Source organism: Hippocampus zosterae, chromosome 12, assembly GCF_025434085.1.
Source record: "Hippocampus zosterae strain Florida chromosome 12, ASM2543408v3, whole genome shotgun sequence".
NCBI lineage: Eukaryota > Metazoa > Chordata > Actinopteri > Syngnathiformes > Syngnathidae > Hippocampus > Hippocampus zosterae.
The window spans coordinates 3144864-3161969 of NC_067462.1; the positions used below are offsets into that span (position 1 = coordinate 3144864).

A 17106-nucleotide genomic window follows, 5' to 3' on the forward strand; every position below is an offset into this window, starting at 1 on the left:
AAATTATGTTTTGCCAATGATACTGATGATATCGGAATAAAGTGAAATTTTACAATACATCACTATATCTTCAGGAATCACAGCAAAACACGTTAAAGGAATTGTATAGTTAATATCATCGCTATTTTACACATGTATTGCACCAGAAAAAAATGATCCATGAAAAAGTGACTGAACCCCGTCCATAATGCACACATTAAGTTTGACAACACCGACATCTTGCGGCCATAAGGCGTAGGTGCTCTAATACATTTGGGAAATTGAGCTGGCAATCTGATATTTGGTCTTCATATCTACAGTGACAAGATCCACAAGATACAGGCTTGGGGTCCTTCAAACTTAAGGAAAACTCAGACCTTTTAATGTGGGAGACATTTTTTTACCAGGAGATTCGCCCAAAAAGTCTCTTGATGGTAGGTCTGAACAAACAGGAAGTCAGCCATTTAGGTTTAAAGTGTCTATTTTACAATCATTTTTGCCTATTTGAGCGGATCCTTTGAAAACCGGCCACTCAGATTTTTTTGCTGCTGGCCTACCAAATGTGAAGACTTTACATTAGATCAGTGGTTGGTCAATTTAGTGAACAAATTATCACCTAAAAAAATTGCAAAATTTAATTCTACAAGCCTCACCATAATAACCCATATTAAAAGATGATAGCGCAGTAGGCCGAGTTCCAAAACAAGGCAAGTTTTATTCCTATACATAGATGTTTTTTTTAAAAAGAAAACTAGAAAAATCATGAATTCATATTATTTATTGGCAATAAAAAATAAGTACAACATCTCCCTTTACAAACAATCGCAGGGAAATGCACACATGTTGTAAATCCCACCTATTAAAGAGTCAGGGAGATCACAAACATTTGGAAGGACAAAAGAAAAAGCGCATCTACGGTACATTTAGCCTTTCTCACCGGAACATTCTCTCTAGTCATTTAAAACCACACCGGACAGTAACTTTAAAAAAAAAATTGCTTTAAATGAGCCACAATTTTCATTTTCACGCATCAGACAGACAGCAAGAGTGCAAACTAACATGTTTTTAAGTGCTTTCGAGTTCAAAAAAATAGATGCTGCTATCGACATTCAGGAAGTCCATCGCAAATGCCTCACATGCACATGGTGAGAAAAGTCTGTAAATGTACCGCACAAGCAAAAGATGTGAAAAAGGCCTCTGTGTTATATCAACACTGAACAACTCACATTCTAGCATCAACAGTCGTACTGCAACACCAGAGAGAAGAGGAAGGTGCTGCCAAATAGCATTGCACGCCGCCATTAGGACTGAATGGAGAAGAACAAATGCTGGTTGGGAGAACTAGCACTGATATGCAATGTGCCAAGCGCGGAAGATTATGTACATTCGAGTTTTTGCATGTTTTTTTTTCTCCTTTTTTGTGTGTCTGTACAGTTAACATGAAATCGAAAAAGAATGCTTATATAGCTGCAGAGTTATTACATAAACAGGCTGAGGTTCTCCGGGCTAGTTTGCCGACTAAACGGTTGGTGCCAAACAGTGCCATAGCTGCATACTAGCTACAGCACAGAGTGGGGGAGTGAGGTTCCCAAAGTAAGGGTGCTGCCTAAATGGGCTGCATCTCGCATCCAAGTAAAACAGGGCCGCTTTCAACCAGAGGATCAAATTTGTAGTTCCGACCCAGTGTTTTCCTTTCTGAACTCTTGACTGTAAATTTCCCCAACGCGGCACAAATAAAGGATATCTTATCTTAATTGAATGGATTGACGTTCCTCTGGCTACTTTGCTGCCTTCACGGGCTGCATAGGAACTAAAAACATCGCAAACTCTGGCTTTTTTATAACGGTTTACTTACACTATGGCACTTGCAAGTAGCAGCAAGACAGTGTGTTGGAATAAGGTTCTCACAAGCTAACGAAATGGGCTGTGGTTGCAATTGAATCAAAGTACGACAAGGACGTTTGTTTGTTTTTTTAAGCAACAACAAAAAACGTTTATACCATAGTAATGCCAGAATTGTATGGTGACGTTCCGCAGACTGGTTTGCCGCCTCGTTTTCTGCCAAAACGGGCTGAAGTAGAAGCCTTACTTGCAGGAAATGGCTGTCATCTTGTTTTCCGTGAAAGAGAAGAAGCTGCGGCGTCGGCGCATTAGCACACAAAGAATTGGGCCGACAATAACACGCAAATGACTGGACTATGCACAAATGTCTGCGGAGGCTCTGGGGGGTGAGGCGGCCCGTCGTCACCGCGGCCTCTTGCGCATGACAAAGATGAGGACCTTTCGGATGGCCACCAGCCGGTCTTTCAAGGCGCTCATGGACAGGATGGTGAGCTGGGCCCGGTTCTCCAGTGGCAACACGGCCAGAAGCCACCAGCACCACGCCGGGCCGCTGCCGCTCGACTGCGCAAAGACACGAAACGACACATTCAGTCTCGCTGCCTAAACGGGTTTTAGTTGCTATTCAAACAACATAAGGGAGGACCTTCCTGAACTCAAAGACTACAAATGAAACTGAAACGTGGAATTGCGGGCGCGGTTCTCACCTGGGGGTCCGGGTCTTTGCTGGGCAAGTGTCCAAAGTGACTAACTATTTGCGTTTTCATGTTGTCTTTGAGCGACGTGAACCAGTTGCTGGCTTGTTCGTAGACGGCGTCGTGCAGCTTGAGCAGCTCCACCAACTCCTCGCCTTCCACCTGCAACATTTGGATTCCATGAGGAGGTGCATCTTTTTTTTTTTTTTTTTAGGTCACCAGACGATTGATTGGGACGCAGGCCCTACCTTTTTGTCTTCCAGGTACTCGATTTTGGCAGTGTGATAGCCATCTCTCTGGCCGTGACTTAAGACTTTGAACCGAGACACCCCGATGGTCTCCACCACCGAGCGTCCATCGGGGAAAAACTTCACATCTTGGACCTGGAGAGAAGAGCCCATTGAGTTAGTTTTGTAACACTGGATGAATGATGGCACTCAAGGGCCACATGTTTGTTTGTTTGTTTTTTTGCGGGGTGTGGTGGAGGTCAAACTTAATATCAAGGTCTCATTTTGATTTAAATATATAATCTACGGTCATTTTAACATGTAAAGTAAATGAACCAATGATTTGCTCAGAGAAAGATTTTTTTACGAACCAATTTGTGGGCAATTTACGGGAGATGGCCCTCACCTCCAGCATGCATCCGTAGTCGGCGAAGCCTTTCAGCTCGTCGGCAATGCACATGCCAAACTGCTTGGTGCCCGTCTCCATGGAGCGGCGGATCATGAGGCGGTAGCGCGGCTCGAACACGTGCAGCGGACACGGGATGGTGGGGAAGGCCATGGTGCAGATGAAGATGGGCACTTCCTGGTTCAGGCTGCAATGGGAGCATTTCACGGGTGAGTGGCACGGCTCGATATTTTGGCAAAAGGGGGAGGGGGGGGGTCACGGCGCCACCGGGTGAAAACTCACTTGGAGAGCTCCTTCATCTCATCCTCGTGGATCTTTTTCCTCTCCGCCAGCTCGCTGGCCAAGTGGCGCTGCAGCACCGCTTCCATCAGCAGCGTCTTGTTGTAGCCTCGGGTCGACAAAAACTGATGCGGGCAAAACAACAAAAAAAGAACTTATTCAGTACTGCAAATAAAATGCTGTGTACGTGCCTGACGCCTGAAAATGAGCAGTAGTCACCTCTGAGAGGTTCTCCTTGCACAAAGGGCAGTTGGGGTTGTGGTCCAGGCAGCGTTCCAGACACTTGAGGCAGAAGGTATGGCCGCAAGGCGTGGCCACTGGCTCGTAGAACAGCCTGGAAGACGACAACAACGATCTTTAGAGAAACGTGTGGGAATTCATCCTCCGCAGAGTTAAGTGACTGGCCACTCACCTCATGCAGAGTGAACACTCCAGGTCGCCGCTGTCCAACAGGTCGGCGGGAACCACTCTCCCCCCGCATGCCGGCGCCATCTTGAGGCTGCTCGATTCGCCTGCAGAAAGAGACGGCCATTTTAAAAACCAGAGCTACTCTTCCATTACGGCTGGCAATGTATGGCCCACTACATTTTTTAATTTTATTTATTTTTAAACCCAACCGGCTGAGAATGTGCCAACTTTCCCTCCCTTCTTTTCCGTTTTGATTGTAGCATTTCAATGCACAGTTGTGAAGTTACCTACCACATTTGAGATGCTTGGAGGGAGGATTGAAGAAGCCGTCATCACTCTGCTTCCTCTTAAGGCCAGTGGGTGGCGCTGGTACGCAGGCCAGGACGTCAGCCAGGCTCTTGCTGTTGGTGCCACTTCCCTCGGCTACTGGAGCGGGCAACGTCCGCGGGCTGGACGAGGACTCATCCGGCAAGGCGCTTTTTGTCATGCTCGTATCAGATTCCTGTACACACACACACAAAAAAAAAACCCTCATTATGAAGGACAGATAAGCAGTTCTGACTCAATAAAATATAGCTTTTTTTTGTTAAAAAAAAAGCAGGAACTGATAAATCTGATAAGTTTCAACTCTCATCTTGAAAATCTCTTAAATTGAGCCACTCCAAAATTTTGGTACCACTGCATATGTTACAAGTTTAAAATCAAATAGTTTCTACTTTTTTTCCCCCTTTTACCTGCGAGGACGACGCAGGCCTTTGCGTGAGGGGCCTCAGGGTCCTCAGTAGGACGGGGGGCTTGATGGGGCGTGAAGCCACACCACCCTGGAGGGGGTGCAGAGGCGTGGGTATGTCTTGGTTCTCGAACACGGAGGAGAAGAGCTCGGCGAGGACCTGCGTCGAAGGAAAGACTTAAGTACGGCCAACGCGACGATGGACAAAACGACGAGATCGACGTCAGCATTACCTTCTGCGCCTCCAGTTTGACTTTGGTCCAGTTAGGTTTGAGAGCCACGCACAGAAAGTACTCCTGCAGGGCCTCATCGTTACGCGACGCTTTGCTCAGCGTGGTGGCCTTCAGGTAGTGAGCCTACAAACACAACGACAAACAAATGACATGTTACAGAAGAGGATGGATTTTATCGAAGAATCCATCTGCACCATAAGAAGGTCTCTTCTTTCAGTTCTTGCGTTTTCAACAACTGGATGCAAAATGGTATAAATAATATAAAATATAATGCGTAAAAAATAAAATTAAAAAAAAAAACATTAAAAAAAATGGAAATTGATGTAAGCACTGTTCCAATGTGAAAAAGGGTAAACATTTGGAAACAGGAAGTGGAGATACGAGAAACAATTCTAAATGTAGAGAAATGTAAAAATAAAAAATGTTGAAAAAATAATGGGGAAAATTAAAAAAAGGTACAAATAAGACAAAAGCTAATAAAAGTAAAAATGAAACACTTTTAAATTTATATTACAAATGTAAAAAAAATACAACGAAAAAAGAAACTGAATGAGAAATACCAAATGAAAAGTAAAAAAGACAAAAGAAAAATGATTCAGAATTTTGTCTTAACATTACACTCACATGTTAGAAAAAAAATATTTTGTCATTTGACTGCTAACAGTTCTTCTATTTTCCCAGCAAGCTTGCGTCCGTCTCACCTTTGGCCAGAGAGGTTTGATCTGGCACAAGCTGCTCGCGTCCTGCACTGCCCGGCTCACGTTGTTCATCTCCATGTGCAGTTCAGCCCGTTGGCACAGTAGGCGGCCTGTAGATGGCGCTGCACGCACAAACACACAAACGAGAGCTGCAGGTCAAGTGGCTGCACAAGTAGGCCAGCTGCTACTTGGAACGTGACATGAAAGGCTGTCACGTGGACAGCTAACAAGAAAATAGGCGAACCGATCAGTAGAGCTAATGACAAGCGTTTTTTTTTGCTTTTATTGGCCAAGCCGCATTGTATTAAAGACAACAAACGTGGCGTGGCAGTGAGTGTCACCAGGAATGACAGTGAAAACAACCAGGCAATAAGGAAGGGAGCAAAGTGTGGCTATTGTTAGCCAGTGCCCGTCATAAAAGTGGGGATTTATCCACATGTGAGAAACTCGAGGCGAGGTTGCATTTTGACGCGTTCTCATACATTTTGTCCAGTTCATTTTATGATGGTTAACTGTTAAAAAAAAAAATCTGCTTTAAGGATCATGTTGACATCCAATTGCGTTCCAAAGTTTGTGGTGATTTATAAATGCCCCTTCATATTTTTCTGGCTAATCTAAAATGTAATCAATCAGTAATACAATCTATACATTGTTAATATGCTACACAAAAGTGCGTTTTTTCCCCATATAGAAGGACATTTCAAAGTGCTCCCCCGACTTTTCAAAAGATTCGGTTGTCTGGTTACCCCACATTTTTGAACAGTCGTGTACACGTCATGTTTTGACACCGTTTTGTTTTTTTCTTCCTGTGGCTAATAATGCAAGTTAAAGATTTGGCACTTGTATCCGATAGCGGATCAGCTGAAAATCACATTTTGGACCCTGATTTCCGATCACATGATTGGATCGGAACATTCCTAGTAATACGCGTTAAAATAAATGGCGTTTCAATTGTTGTTTAGAAGGAGAAATAAAGAAAACAAAAGTAAAAATGTGATTTGCTTTTATTAAAGTGAAAAAGGTAGGTGACTACACCCAGCCCTTATGTTCTATATTACATAAATTTGAATGGAAATGAGTGGAGAGCCTTTTGTTGTTCAATGAGAAGGATTCAGTGACTCCATAATGTGGGATGACCGTTTTAAAATGGCTCCGCAAAGCACAGAGAAGCTTCCCAGAATTCCCAAAATGGAGACTTGTCATTTGATGAATGAGCGGCAACGTCTGCGACTGGCATGTGGCGTGAGTAAAATGACAGAAGGCGTCGTATGTCGCTGCAATAGTCGCCAAGGCCAGCCCGACTGCTTCCATCCCAGCCACCACAGTCGTGCCTTTTGCCAGGCAAACAGTCAATCTGTTGTCAACAGACGATCTGCCAGTAACACGGCTTCCGAGTCGTTCTCATTTCCAGGTGGAAGTGAATTGGATGTGCAGCACACTCAGAAAATCCTGATCAGAAAACTGTCCCCCAAATGTCCAAATCACTTTTGCCCAATCTGGTCAAAACAGCCCGTCCTGCCTGGACAAAGTGAACTTTAGCAAGCCCACGTGTGACTCATGCCCTGCATAGCAGCTACGCGGTTACATATCACATCCAGAACCATGACCTGAATGTTATTCAACGCGCAAGCACTTATGAAACATTAAAGTCTTACACATGCGTCATCCTTTCATGAGAGAACGAGGCAACTTAAAAGCGCATGTGCACATTCGTATTTAATAAGTGTGACTCTTGTCACGGCAATGCAGTATTTATGACTTCATTATGACGCACATCTTGTACCGTATCATTGTTGGAGACACTTTTAGAAAAACATTTGTACAGACTTGCTTTTGTCTTGTATTTAATGTAAAATGTTGGCTAGTCTACAGTCATCCAGTGAGGCACTTTATGACCCTTTTCTGTGTGAAGTGAGATGAAAAATAATATTGACTTTCATTCGGTTGAGCATGTATTTGAGTTTCTATCATTCTGATTAAGTCGGTGAAGAAATTAGATATGCGACAAGAGAAAATGGTGGATGAGTTTATATGAATGATTCTGTATTTTAACTATGTGAAGCACTGTGCTGAGAGTCTTGTTGGGTAATAATCATGTAACGTGCCCTTTTGTGTGCGTGTAGCCCACACTAGTGCCACCAAGTGGTGACACCCTGAAGCGGGCTGGGTGAAAGTAGGTCACTTGTTGCAAAATATAAAACATTTAAAAGTTTCTTGTCGCTTACCTAATTCCACCGCCTCGTCGTATTTCTGCAAGGCCTCCGTCAGGTTCCGACTCTGCCGCAGCACCTCGCCGTCGATCCACAGCCGACGTGCGCGGCTCTCGGTAGGGAAGAGTTTGTCCAGCAGGCCGCCGAGCACCACGTCCAGCCGGCGGCCGTTAGGCAGGCTGTCCTTACGGGCCAAAGCTCGCTTGCAATGCACGCAGTCCGTCACCGTGTCGGGCTCCAGGCAGCGTCTGCAGAATGTGTGCCCGCACTCCACCGTGGAAGGTTCGTGGAGCAGACACCGACACAACCCGCAAGAGAACAAGTCCAGTCTGTCGTTTTCAGTGCTTCCCCATTCGGCGTCCTCGTCTTCATCTTCTTCCCCGCCGGCAGCGATCCGGTGGCCCAGCTCCTTCTCTCGGAGGCCCCGGGCGATGCTTTCCACAAGTAGCGGCAACTCCTCCGGCCGTAGTTTGCCCAGGCTGGCCGCCGAGCAGTACGAGTCCAGCGCCTCGGAGATCCGTCCGGCGCGCACCAATGAGTCGGCCTTGCGTAGGCACAAGCCCCGATCGGGTTGTTGGAGGTCGGCCAGCTGCGAGCTGTAGATCTCGGCGGCTAAACTGAAGTCCCCGGCGCGGGTGGCCTCCTCCGCCACCTCCAGCATCTCGGGGCAGATGCCCGGAGCGGACGGGTGGGAGAGCGGGTGCACTAGCGTCTCAACCTCCATGATTAAATAAAGACTCGATTTAACCTATTAAAAACCCCGAAAATACGAGTTAAACGACGAATCCCATCTCCCTGCCGTCCAACCGAACACCCGAATGTGGTCCTGTACGTGGCATTAGGAGTGAATTCTGATTCGTTCTGGATTCAACACACCGGATTCTTACGTGCCCATTATTCTTCTTATTATTTGACACGAGTAAAAGAAGCCGGTGAGGTTTGGCCAATATAAAGCTTAGATTAATATCACGTCACTCAGTAATGAAAGAAAAGGGGGAAAAAAGAACTGTGACGACAAATTAAAGAACGGTATATTTAAGCAGATTTACGCGTACACTTTCCTCCGGCTGCTGTTGTTTTTAAATAGTTAGCTAACGGCGAGCTACCGCCGACCTAGCCACTCCGATCACACACAACCAAGCGACGTCCACCAACAAATCCAGACTCCCGAACGACTATACAATTCGAACGTTAACAAAACGCTCTCCTTGACGGGTAATAAAACAAAATGAATACGTGAAAAATAAAAACTCGCTGTTTTTCTTGTCGATTCTCCCCAAGAAGGTTTTGCCAGGACGGTTCAGACGTCGACTCCGGCGAGAATCTGCTCGCTGCTAATTTGCTGCCCGATGAATTTGCCCTGGTCCCATTCGCTTAAATGCGTCACGTGACGTGCGAGGAGCTTCCTCATTGGCTGGCCGCATGTCCCACTTATATAACGTGCTTGTATTGTTGTTGTATAACCCTTCTCTCGCCGTTGTGTGAATGGCAAACACAAGGCACACGATTACACATATGTGCATACATATTTATAGATATATATCACACATCATATTCACACGAGGTCATTAACGTCTCGGCATGTAAAATATGTGTAAGGATCACCCCAAATGACGACACTCGGCGGTCTCACTGGGCTCGTTTAACTATTTTATGTAACGCTTTTATATAAGCAGTGTTACAAATGCGGCTGCCTTTCTGGAGCATGTTGCTGTTGCATATACTTTTTGAATTGTTATTATACAAGTGGACACTCACACACGCGCACGAATACACGCACGCGCACGAATACACACACGCACAAACAAAGTTCCAAGACAAACTGTGACCCACTTAGTCATTGTGCAACTAAATGTTACGTGGTCGTTAACTAACGTTGGCCGGAGCCCACTTAACGCTGGCTTGTGCAATTGAAATCAACTAAAAGAACACAATATTATCAAAATTCCCAAGAGAAAGTCCGCAGAACATTCCTTCACCGCAAAACGCATAGTTAATATCAATATTCCACACAACAATGAAGTCTTTTCGACTTGCACAAGTGGGCACACCCTATAACTGGCCGTGTGGCTGTGTCTGGAATCAACCAAGCACATACAACCTCGTGTTCAGTGGGAGTTAGCACACACCTGCCACCATTTTTACTGTTCCTCTCATTGTCAGGAAAAGCCTACTAAAACATCTGAACTTTTTTTGAGGTAAATCAAAGGCATCCTAAATGATAACAGGTGTGTGCTGACTTCAATTTACCGTCAGTATGGAATGTGACTGGTCAACTCAGAACACAGCCACATTGACAGTTTTAGGGTGTGCACACTTGTGCAACTACAATATCACAGTTATTCTTCCTGAAAGTATTTCTTTTTTTTTGCCACTTGTGTTGTACAGGTGATGAGTCCCAGTGGTGGGAAAACCTTTGAAAAGCTACCGGTAGTCTTTCCTTCTTCATTTCTTCCGCTATGCAACTTAATAGCATGCTATGTATTATGTGTGTGTGTATGTGTGTGTGTGTGTTCACGTGTTGACTGCACTCTCATGACTCAACTCCCCATGGAGATAGGGGACAGGTGTGTGTTGCCGTGTGCACTGAATGGAGTCATAGTCACATGTTGCTGTGGATTATTTGAGTTACTTCTAAATTATTGCTGTAATTTCTGCTCCCAGTAGTTTACGCCACCGAAAATTTTGCTCAAGAGTGCCTCACAGTCAAGAAGTCCTATGTTGGAAATTTTACACTTTGCGGTTGTCTTTTTTTTTTTTTTTTTTTAACAGAAGACATTTTTTTGGGGGCCTTCCAGAACTGTGCGCCACTGAAAATGTTCTCCCAATATTTTCACGACTCTCCTAATTTTGTGGCATCACCGAAAATCGGGCATCTCCCCAAATTTGTTTTAGTTAAGGTCTTTTAAATTATTTCCATTATCCAAATTTCTAAAGTATTGTTTCGTTACAGTATGTTCTTTTAGTAAGTGTAAAGTATTTTTAATTTTTTTATTTTACTTTAAAATGTCTTAAATTCATTTGTTTGTAAATGCCTTTCAATGCTGCGTTTTTAATTATGTGAAGCACATCGCGTTACCTTGTATGAAATTCGCTGTACAAATAAAGCTGCATTGCCTTGTCTTACACATCCCCCAAAATTTTGGCGCTCCAAAATTTTGTGGCTTTGAAAATAATTTGCTTTCCGATATTTGACAACTCAGAAATCTTGTGCATCTCAACACTTCACCCTTTCAAATATTTGGTGCCTCCCAAAACGTTATGAAAAACCTGAAAATTTTACTCCTACAAAATCTTCCAAATATGTCACCTCTCCAATTTTTTTTACACATTTAAAAAAAAAAAATTCAAATTTTCCTCCTGGAATTTTGTGGCCCGGAAAATGTTTTGCCTCCCCAAATTATGCTCACACACGCCACCCGGTGGCAATGTGAGCTCCGTCTTTTACATTCAATATTCATGCCTGCTTCAATTGGCTAGAAAACAGTTCGGGGTGTGCCCGAAGACACCCGGGTTAGGCTCCAGGATGTCGTCAACACTCGTGAGGATAAACGGCTCGGATAATGGATGGATGTTTACGCCCAATGATCTGCTCCCCTTTTCTTTCGACCACTGCTACTTTCTAATCTTCATCAATAATTCAATCCAATTCATATCGCTAATGATAGTACCGCAATGCTCACTAGTCATACACACAAAATGAAATTGTGAGTTGTGCTTTTGACCTTTGAGGCATGTGAAAGGCCTTCACTGCCGCCCATCCAATCGCCCACATGTCACCGATTCACACGCCGCCTGTCATGTGGTGAGGTCGCCTGTTCCCAGCGAATTCGAGTCAGGAGTGAAAGTGTCTTTAATTGGCCAGTGTGTCGCGCAGGACCTTTACAGCAGCTTGACAATTACGTCAAAGAGAAATACTTTTGAGTGTGACTCGGTCATGATGATTTCCTTTGAATGACCACCACACTTGCATGCGTGCTGCGATGGAAAAAATTATTTCTCACATTCCATGCCTCTCCAAATTGAGAGCCTCACAAAATATGATAACTACCAATTTGGTATACTTTTGTGGCTCCCAAAAACGTAGCACATCCCCCAATGTTTTTCACCTTGCAAAATTTTTACAGATCAACATTTTGTGCCTCTCAGTCGGCATTTTTGATGGCGCTCCTTTAGCGGTGTGCCTAATAAAGTGTCTCCTTAGAGAATGCACAATACAAACGTGCAATACTGTATATAGTTTTGTTTGACGAAAACTTTGCTCGTGTAAAAAATAAAGTTTTAATGCAATATTTTGTGATCAAATCAAAACCCTATGAGAAGACTGTAATGCAATTGGCTTTGATCCGGGCCTTTATACTCTGTACAGTAAACCGGCAGTGTAGGAACATTTGTACACTTGTCGTTTGGAGCAAGAAGTTGATACAATCGATGTCAAAAATGTGAGATAAGTAATAGAAAAGCTCATGTATCAAAAAAAAATAAGACATGAGCTAAAATACAGCCTGTATGTCCAAAATGAGGCTAGCCAAAGACAGCAGACCATCGGAAATGAGACGTGTGTCAAAAATCAGGCAGAAGCAAGATGACACTTCATGTGAAAATGAGACACAAACCAACAGGAAAGACCATAAATCCAAGAAAGAAACAAGCAAGACATTGTATACTTTACAAATAAGGGAAATAAGCAACAATGAGACCACCCATAAAGGGGCTCGCGTGTCAACAATACAAGGAAAAACGGAGACAAAGTTAAGACAGATGGTCCTTATGTCAAAAATGCGAGCTAATCTTAAAAACAGCCCATAAGCCAACAATAATACATAAGCAAAAATGAGCTATAAGCAAAAAAGACATCCCATGTTTCAAACACGGGCTAAGCTTTAAGACAAGCCATGGATCAAAAATGAGACACGACCAATAAGACGCTGGATCGCATTTAGATGATTCGCCATGAAAAGAAAGAGCGCAAGGTTCTTTTATCGCAGCAGTTGTCGTCATGTTGTAGAAAGGCTCTCCGGGTCGCCGAGCATTTTTTACGACGTCTATCAAGTGCCGATGTTAGCCGCACGTCGATGCCCTCTGGCTTATTACGACCATAAGTCAGCGCACTTGCCCGCCTTTCCGTCAGGCGGTCGAACCCGAGAGCGTTAAAAAAAAAAAAAAGGACAAAAACGCGGCCATACGATTCACCAGGGGGCGCCACCCTTAATCTAAAATTTGCACAGAGAAAAAGAGTTGAAGATGTAAACCGTGTACTGTATGCGGTATATATATATATATATATATATATATATATATATATATATACATATATATATATATGTATATACAGTACTGCATGTGTATCATATCTCTAGAAGCCTAAATGTAATGTTGTAAAACATGTCCAGGCATGCCCATGGTTACATTTTTACGTCATACACACACGCTATTGATTGGCACCGCCAATAAGCGAGCGCTGTAAAAAAGTTAATGACAAACACATAAACACACAAACATGGCAGATACGGGATGATTGTTCTCCCTTTGCTTCACTAATCGCATTTCTGCCGTTGTAGTTTTCCTCATTATTGATACACGGGCCGCATTATTGCTTGTGTCTCATTTTTGACACATTGGTAGCTTATAGATAGATAGTTAGGTAGCTAGCTAGCTAGCTAGCAAGATAGCTAGATAGATAGACATGGCACAAGAAGTGTCTATACGTTTGGCTAATGAAGACAAAGGTGTATTTAGCCAGATGGAACGCTGGCATTAAGGGTTTAATTATGTTTGTCCCGACAATGACGACAAACGTGCGACCTTTCCATCAGGACGGAGAAGCCGGACCCTGGTTGTAATTGCCAAGGTTGTTCAAGGTCACCCAGAGTGTTAAAAAATCATAGCACCTAGCACCAGCATGTCAAATTAAGACCAAATCCAACATGATCAGGTTGTCATTGCTATTTTGGTTTGAAAGTGCTGCTGGCTGGGATTTGGGCCATTTCTAGGGATACTTGGAATATTTTCAAAATAATTAGCCCCTTAAGATAGTTTCATCTCGCAACATGAAATGTGGTAGGCATGTCTATAGTGAATAAACGCAGAAAAGAAATTATCGAGAAGACAGGTTTGCCCCTGAATCATTCATAAAATGAATTTCAATTAACATGTTTCAAATAAATCTTCCCACAACAAAGTCTCAGTAAGCCATGCCTGAAAAAACAGAATGTCGGCCATTTTGGTTTAAAGCATCAATTTTAGGCTGATTTGACACATTTCTCGTGTTTGTTAATAAAAAAAAAAAAAAACGACTCAGAGTTGACTAACGGCTACCAAATTTGAACCTGATCTCCCAGACAGGTTGCTGACATTACAAGATATTTTAGTTTTGGACATGCCATATAGGCGGAGCTCTGCAACAAAGTTAGATGGTTTAAGGTAAAACACGAAACTTCCTACAGAGTTTTTGAAAATATTAGCATCGGGAATAATTGTTTTATCATGTATATCTCGAGGAGCTGTCTCGCGGCATGTATTAGGATTTGTGTTATTACGATGGGTGACGCATACACTTTTTACCTGTTGTGACGTCCATCCCGATCAAATGTCACGGGTCAATCAGCTTAATTTCCCAGAAAAAGGGCGTGACCGGTGAACTAGTCATCAGAGTGGGAAGATCCTTTAAAGGGAGGAGGAGGAGGGCTTACCACTCACGCATACATCCAGCGAGAGAACCCAGCAGAGAGCGCACAAATCGGACAGAGAACTTTGGAAAAAATCAAAGGGAAGGAAAGAAAGACTTTGACAGTGGAGACATGACCGTTCCACAACTTGCACTTTTCTGTCTGTTCTGCTGCGGATGTTGGCGATCCACAGGTAAGATTTTTTTTTGGGGGGGGGGGGGCAGGTGATTACAGTTGTCTTTCATGATGCAGTCAGAATATGACTCGAAGGATGATTGTTATGGCTTGGGTACTAAGATTTGTGTTTTTTTGGTTTTGTTTTGATCCATTTTTAACACGATACAGAATCAGCATAAATATATTTAAATTATTTGTAGTTTTTGAATTATAAGACAAAAATGTTTTTAATTGGTTTGTTTTAATCGTAGTATACTCTAGCCGAGTGTGTGTTTAATTAAAAAAATAAAAAGTGCTTGAATCCAGGTATTTTTTATTTTTAAATGCAAGTTTTTTTTCGTTTTTTTACATGCACAATATACTAATCATTTTAAAAGATGATGAGTGACGCGAGATGAAAAAATAAAGAAAGATATTGGTTGGATATGGAGGATTGTATTTAGTTATTTTTTTTGTAGTAGTACTTGTTTGTAAATATACATATAAGATTACTTTAATCGTTTTAATTATATAATTTAACAATTATGGTTTGAATGCAAGTCTTTTTTTTTATTATGATTTTTTATTTGTTAACCATTATATATTTAAATGTATTTCTTTTAATGTGAATACATTTACCAAAATAAAATTGAGTGAAAGCTAATTTTTTTCAGCAATCATTTTGATACATTTTGGCCTGCAGAGTGCTGGCAATTTGATCAAATGACATACATTCCAAATCATCAACATTGTAAACAATGCTGAATTATCATTTCAAAGATCCAAAACAATGTGGTGACGTGTGCTTTTCATTCAGACGCTAGTCATATCCAGAGATTGGAAGATGAACTTCTCTTCAGAACGGTGATGTTTAGAGAATATTCACATTGCATCATTGATTCACATTTCAGGATCTTCCTATCTTTGTCTTATCTTTCACTGAAGTGCTGACATGCAGTTGACGTGTCGTGTGTTGGTGATTCGTTTTGTAGGTTCGAGGAGATGAACCCGCTCAACTCTCACGGAGAGACGACGACGAGGTTTGTTACTTAAACGCAAACCTGCGTTCACTGACATAAGACGACAAAACGGTCTAAATCGCATCTCTTTACAGCGCCAGCAAGTCCAGAATCTTTTCAAAAGGGTAAGTTCGACCATTTTTGACGTCCTCTTTACTTACTTGCCTGGAAATGGCCAAACTGACACCAAATTAGTCACTTTTCAGGCGAAATTTTCAAAAAAAATTCAAAGGACATCTAGAAATAATTAAAATGATCTTCAAAACAAAACGGCAGACTTTTTCTTGGCATGATTTCTTCCCACTTATTTTGTGGGTCTCGTCATGACAGACATGCCGACCAAATGTACTGTTGCGAAGCAAAACTCGCATCAGGGACTGAATTTTTGGCTTCTTGAGACTTTTTCTTGGCATGATTTCTTCCCACTTATTTTGTGGGTCTCATCATGACAGACATGCCGACCAAATGTACTGTTGCGAACCAAAATTCGCATCAGGGACTGAATTTTTGGCTCCTTGAGACTTTTTTTGTGGTCTGCTCATGATAAGACGTGTTCACCAAAAATCATGTTGCTGAATCAAACTGGCTTTGGCATCTCAATTTGAAGGACGCACGGAAACGAGTCAAATCACCAAACAAGACTGCTTTAAACCAAAATGGCCGACTTCCTGTGTCTTTTTGGGCCTGGCTTCTTGAGACTTTTTTTTTGTGGGTCTGCTCATGTTAGACATGTCTACCAAAATTCATGTTGCTAAAAGTAACTGGCTTCAGGGGCTGAATTTTTAAACAAGTTCTCTCACCCCCAGTTCCTGTTTCATTATTCAAAAGCGAGGACCTCTGCTGACCCAGAGGAGAACATGGTGAGCAGTCCGGACTGGTCTAGGATAAGAATTTGTGATTATGCATCGTAATTGGTGGCATTTTCTCCTCCAGTCCGACTCTGTTCACCCTCTGATGAGACTTTCGCCGAAGCTGTCTCAGCGGAGGAAGAAGACGGTGGTGCTTCTGGTAAGACAAAATGTCCACTTGGCACTTGACATTACTGACTCCAATTGCCTCTGCGTCTTTCTGGTTCTGCAGAATATTTGAGATGGGTCACCGCAACATCGTGCTTGACCAAACAAAACAAAACAAAAAACGTGAGGGCTCAGCTCAGGATGTTACAGTGCGGACGTGGCGTTCCAGGAGGAACGACGGCGCGCTCGAATTGCTTGTGAACGTGACTTAGACGTGTTGTCAACGTGTTGCACATTAAATACTCGCACTATGTGCTGGCCTTGGCTTTTATTTCACCAAAAAAAGGCGAACATGAATGATTCATTGTTCGCACGATTGTTTCCCTGCTCGAGGTTTGAATGATACAAATTGGAGGTTTCCATGACGACAGTTTTAACATGTCAATGTACTTTTTTTTCTCTCTCAAATACATTGAAGTGGATGGAGAATTTTCACTCCCTGGCATGAGCACTTTCTTGGAACAAAATGTTTAAAAAAAAAAAACCCTGAATACAATAAAGCATTGTTGATTTTTCTACATACTTTAAATATATTCAACAACA

General features: G+C 42.7%; 2 protein-coding genes across 2 annotated transcripts; one reads left to right on the forward strand and one right to left on the reverse strand.

Annotated features, from left to right (window-relative positions):
• Positions 1-739: 739 nt before the first annotated feature.
• Positions 740-9069, reverse strand: lonrf2 (LON peptidase N-terminal domain and ring finger 2). Its single transcript, XM_052082732.1, has 12 exons — positions 7720-9069; positions 5498-5616; positions 4797-4919; positions 4568-4723; positions 4125-4335; positions 3838-3937; positions 3645-3759; positions 3429-3550; positions 3147-3333; positions 2762-2896; positions 2526-2675; positions 740-2382 (listed from the first exon to the last, which is right to left on the reverse strand). The coding sequence occupies exons 1-12, from the start codon at positions 8426-8428 to the stop codon at positions 2224-2226; spliced, it is 2286 nt and encodes a 761-aa protein (XP_051938692.1). The 5' UTR covers positions 8429-9069; the 3' UTR covers positions 740-2223.
• A 5354-nt stretch (positions 9070-14423) lies between these two features.
• On the forward strand, positions 14424-16778 carry nms (neuromedin S). The gene is made up of 7 exons (XM_052082735.1): positions 14424-14565; positions 15346-15392; positions 15521-15568; positions 15643-15672; positions 16354-16407; positions 16481-16555; positions 16628-16778. Exons 1-7 carry the CDS (start codon positions 14505-14507, stop codon positions 16634-16636), a joined length of 324 nt encoding a protein of 107 aa, XP_051938695.1. The 5' UTR covers positions 14424-14504; the 3' UTR covers positions 16637-16778.
• The last annotated feature ends 328 nt before the right edge of the window (positions 16779-17106 follow it).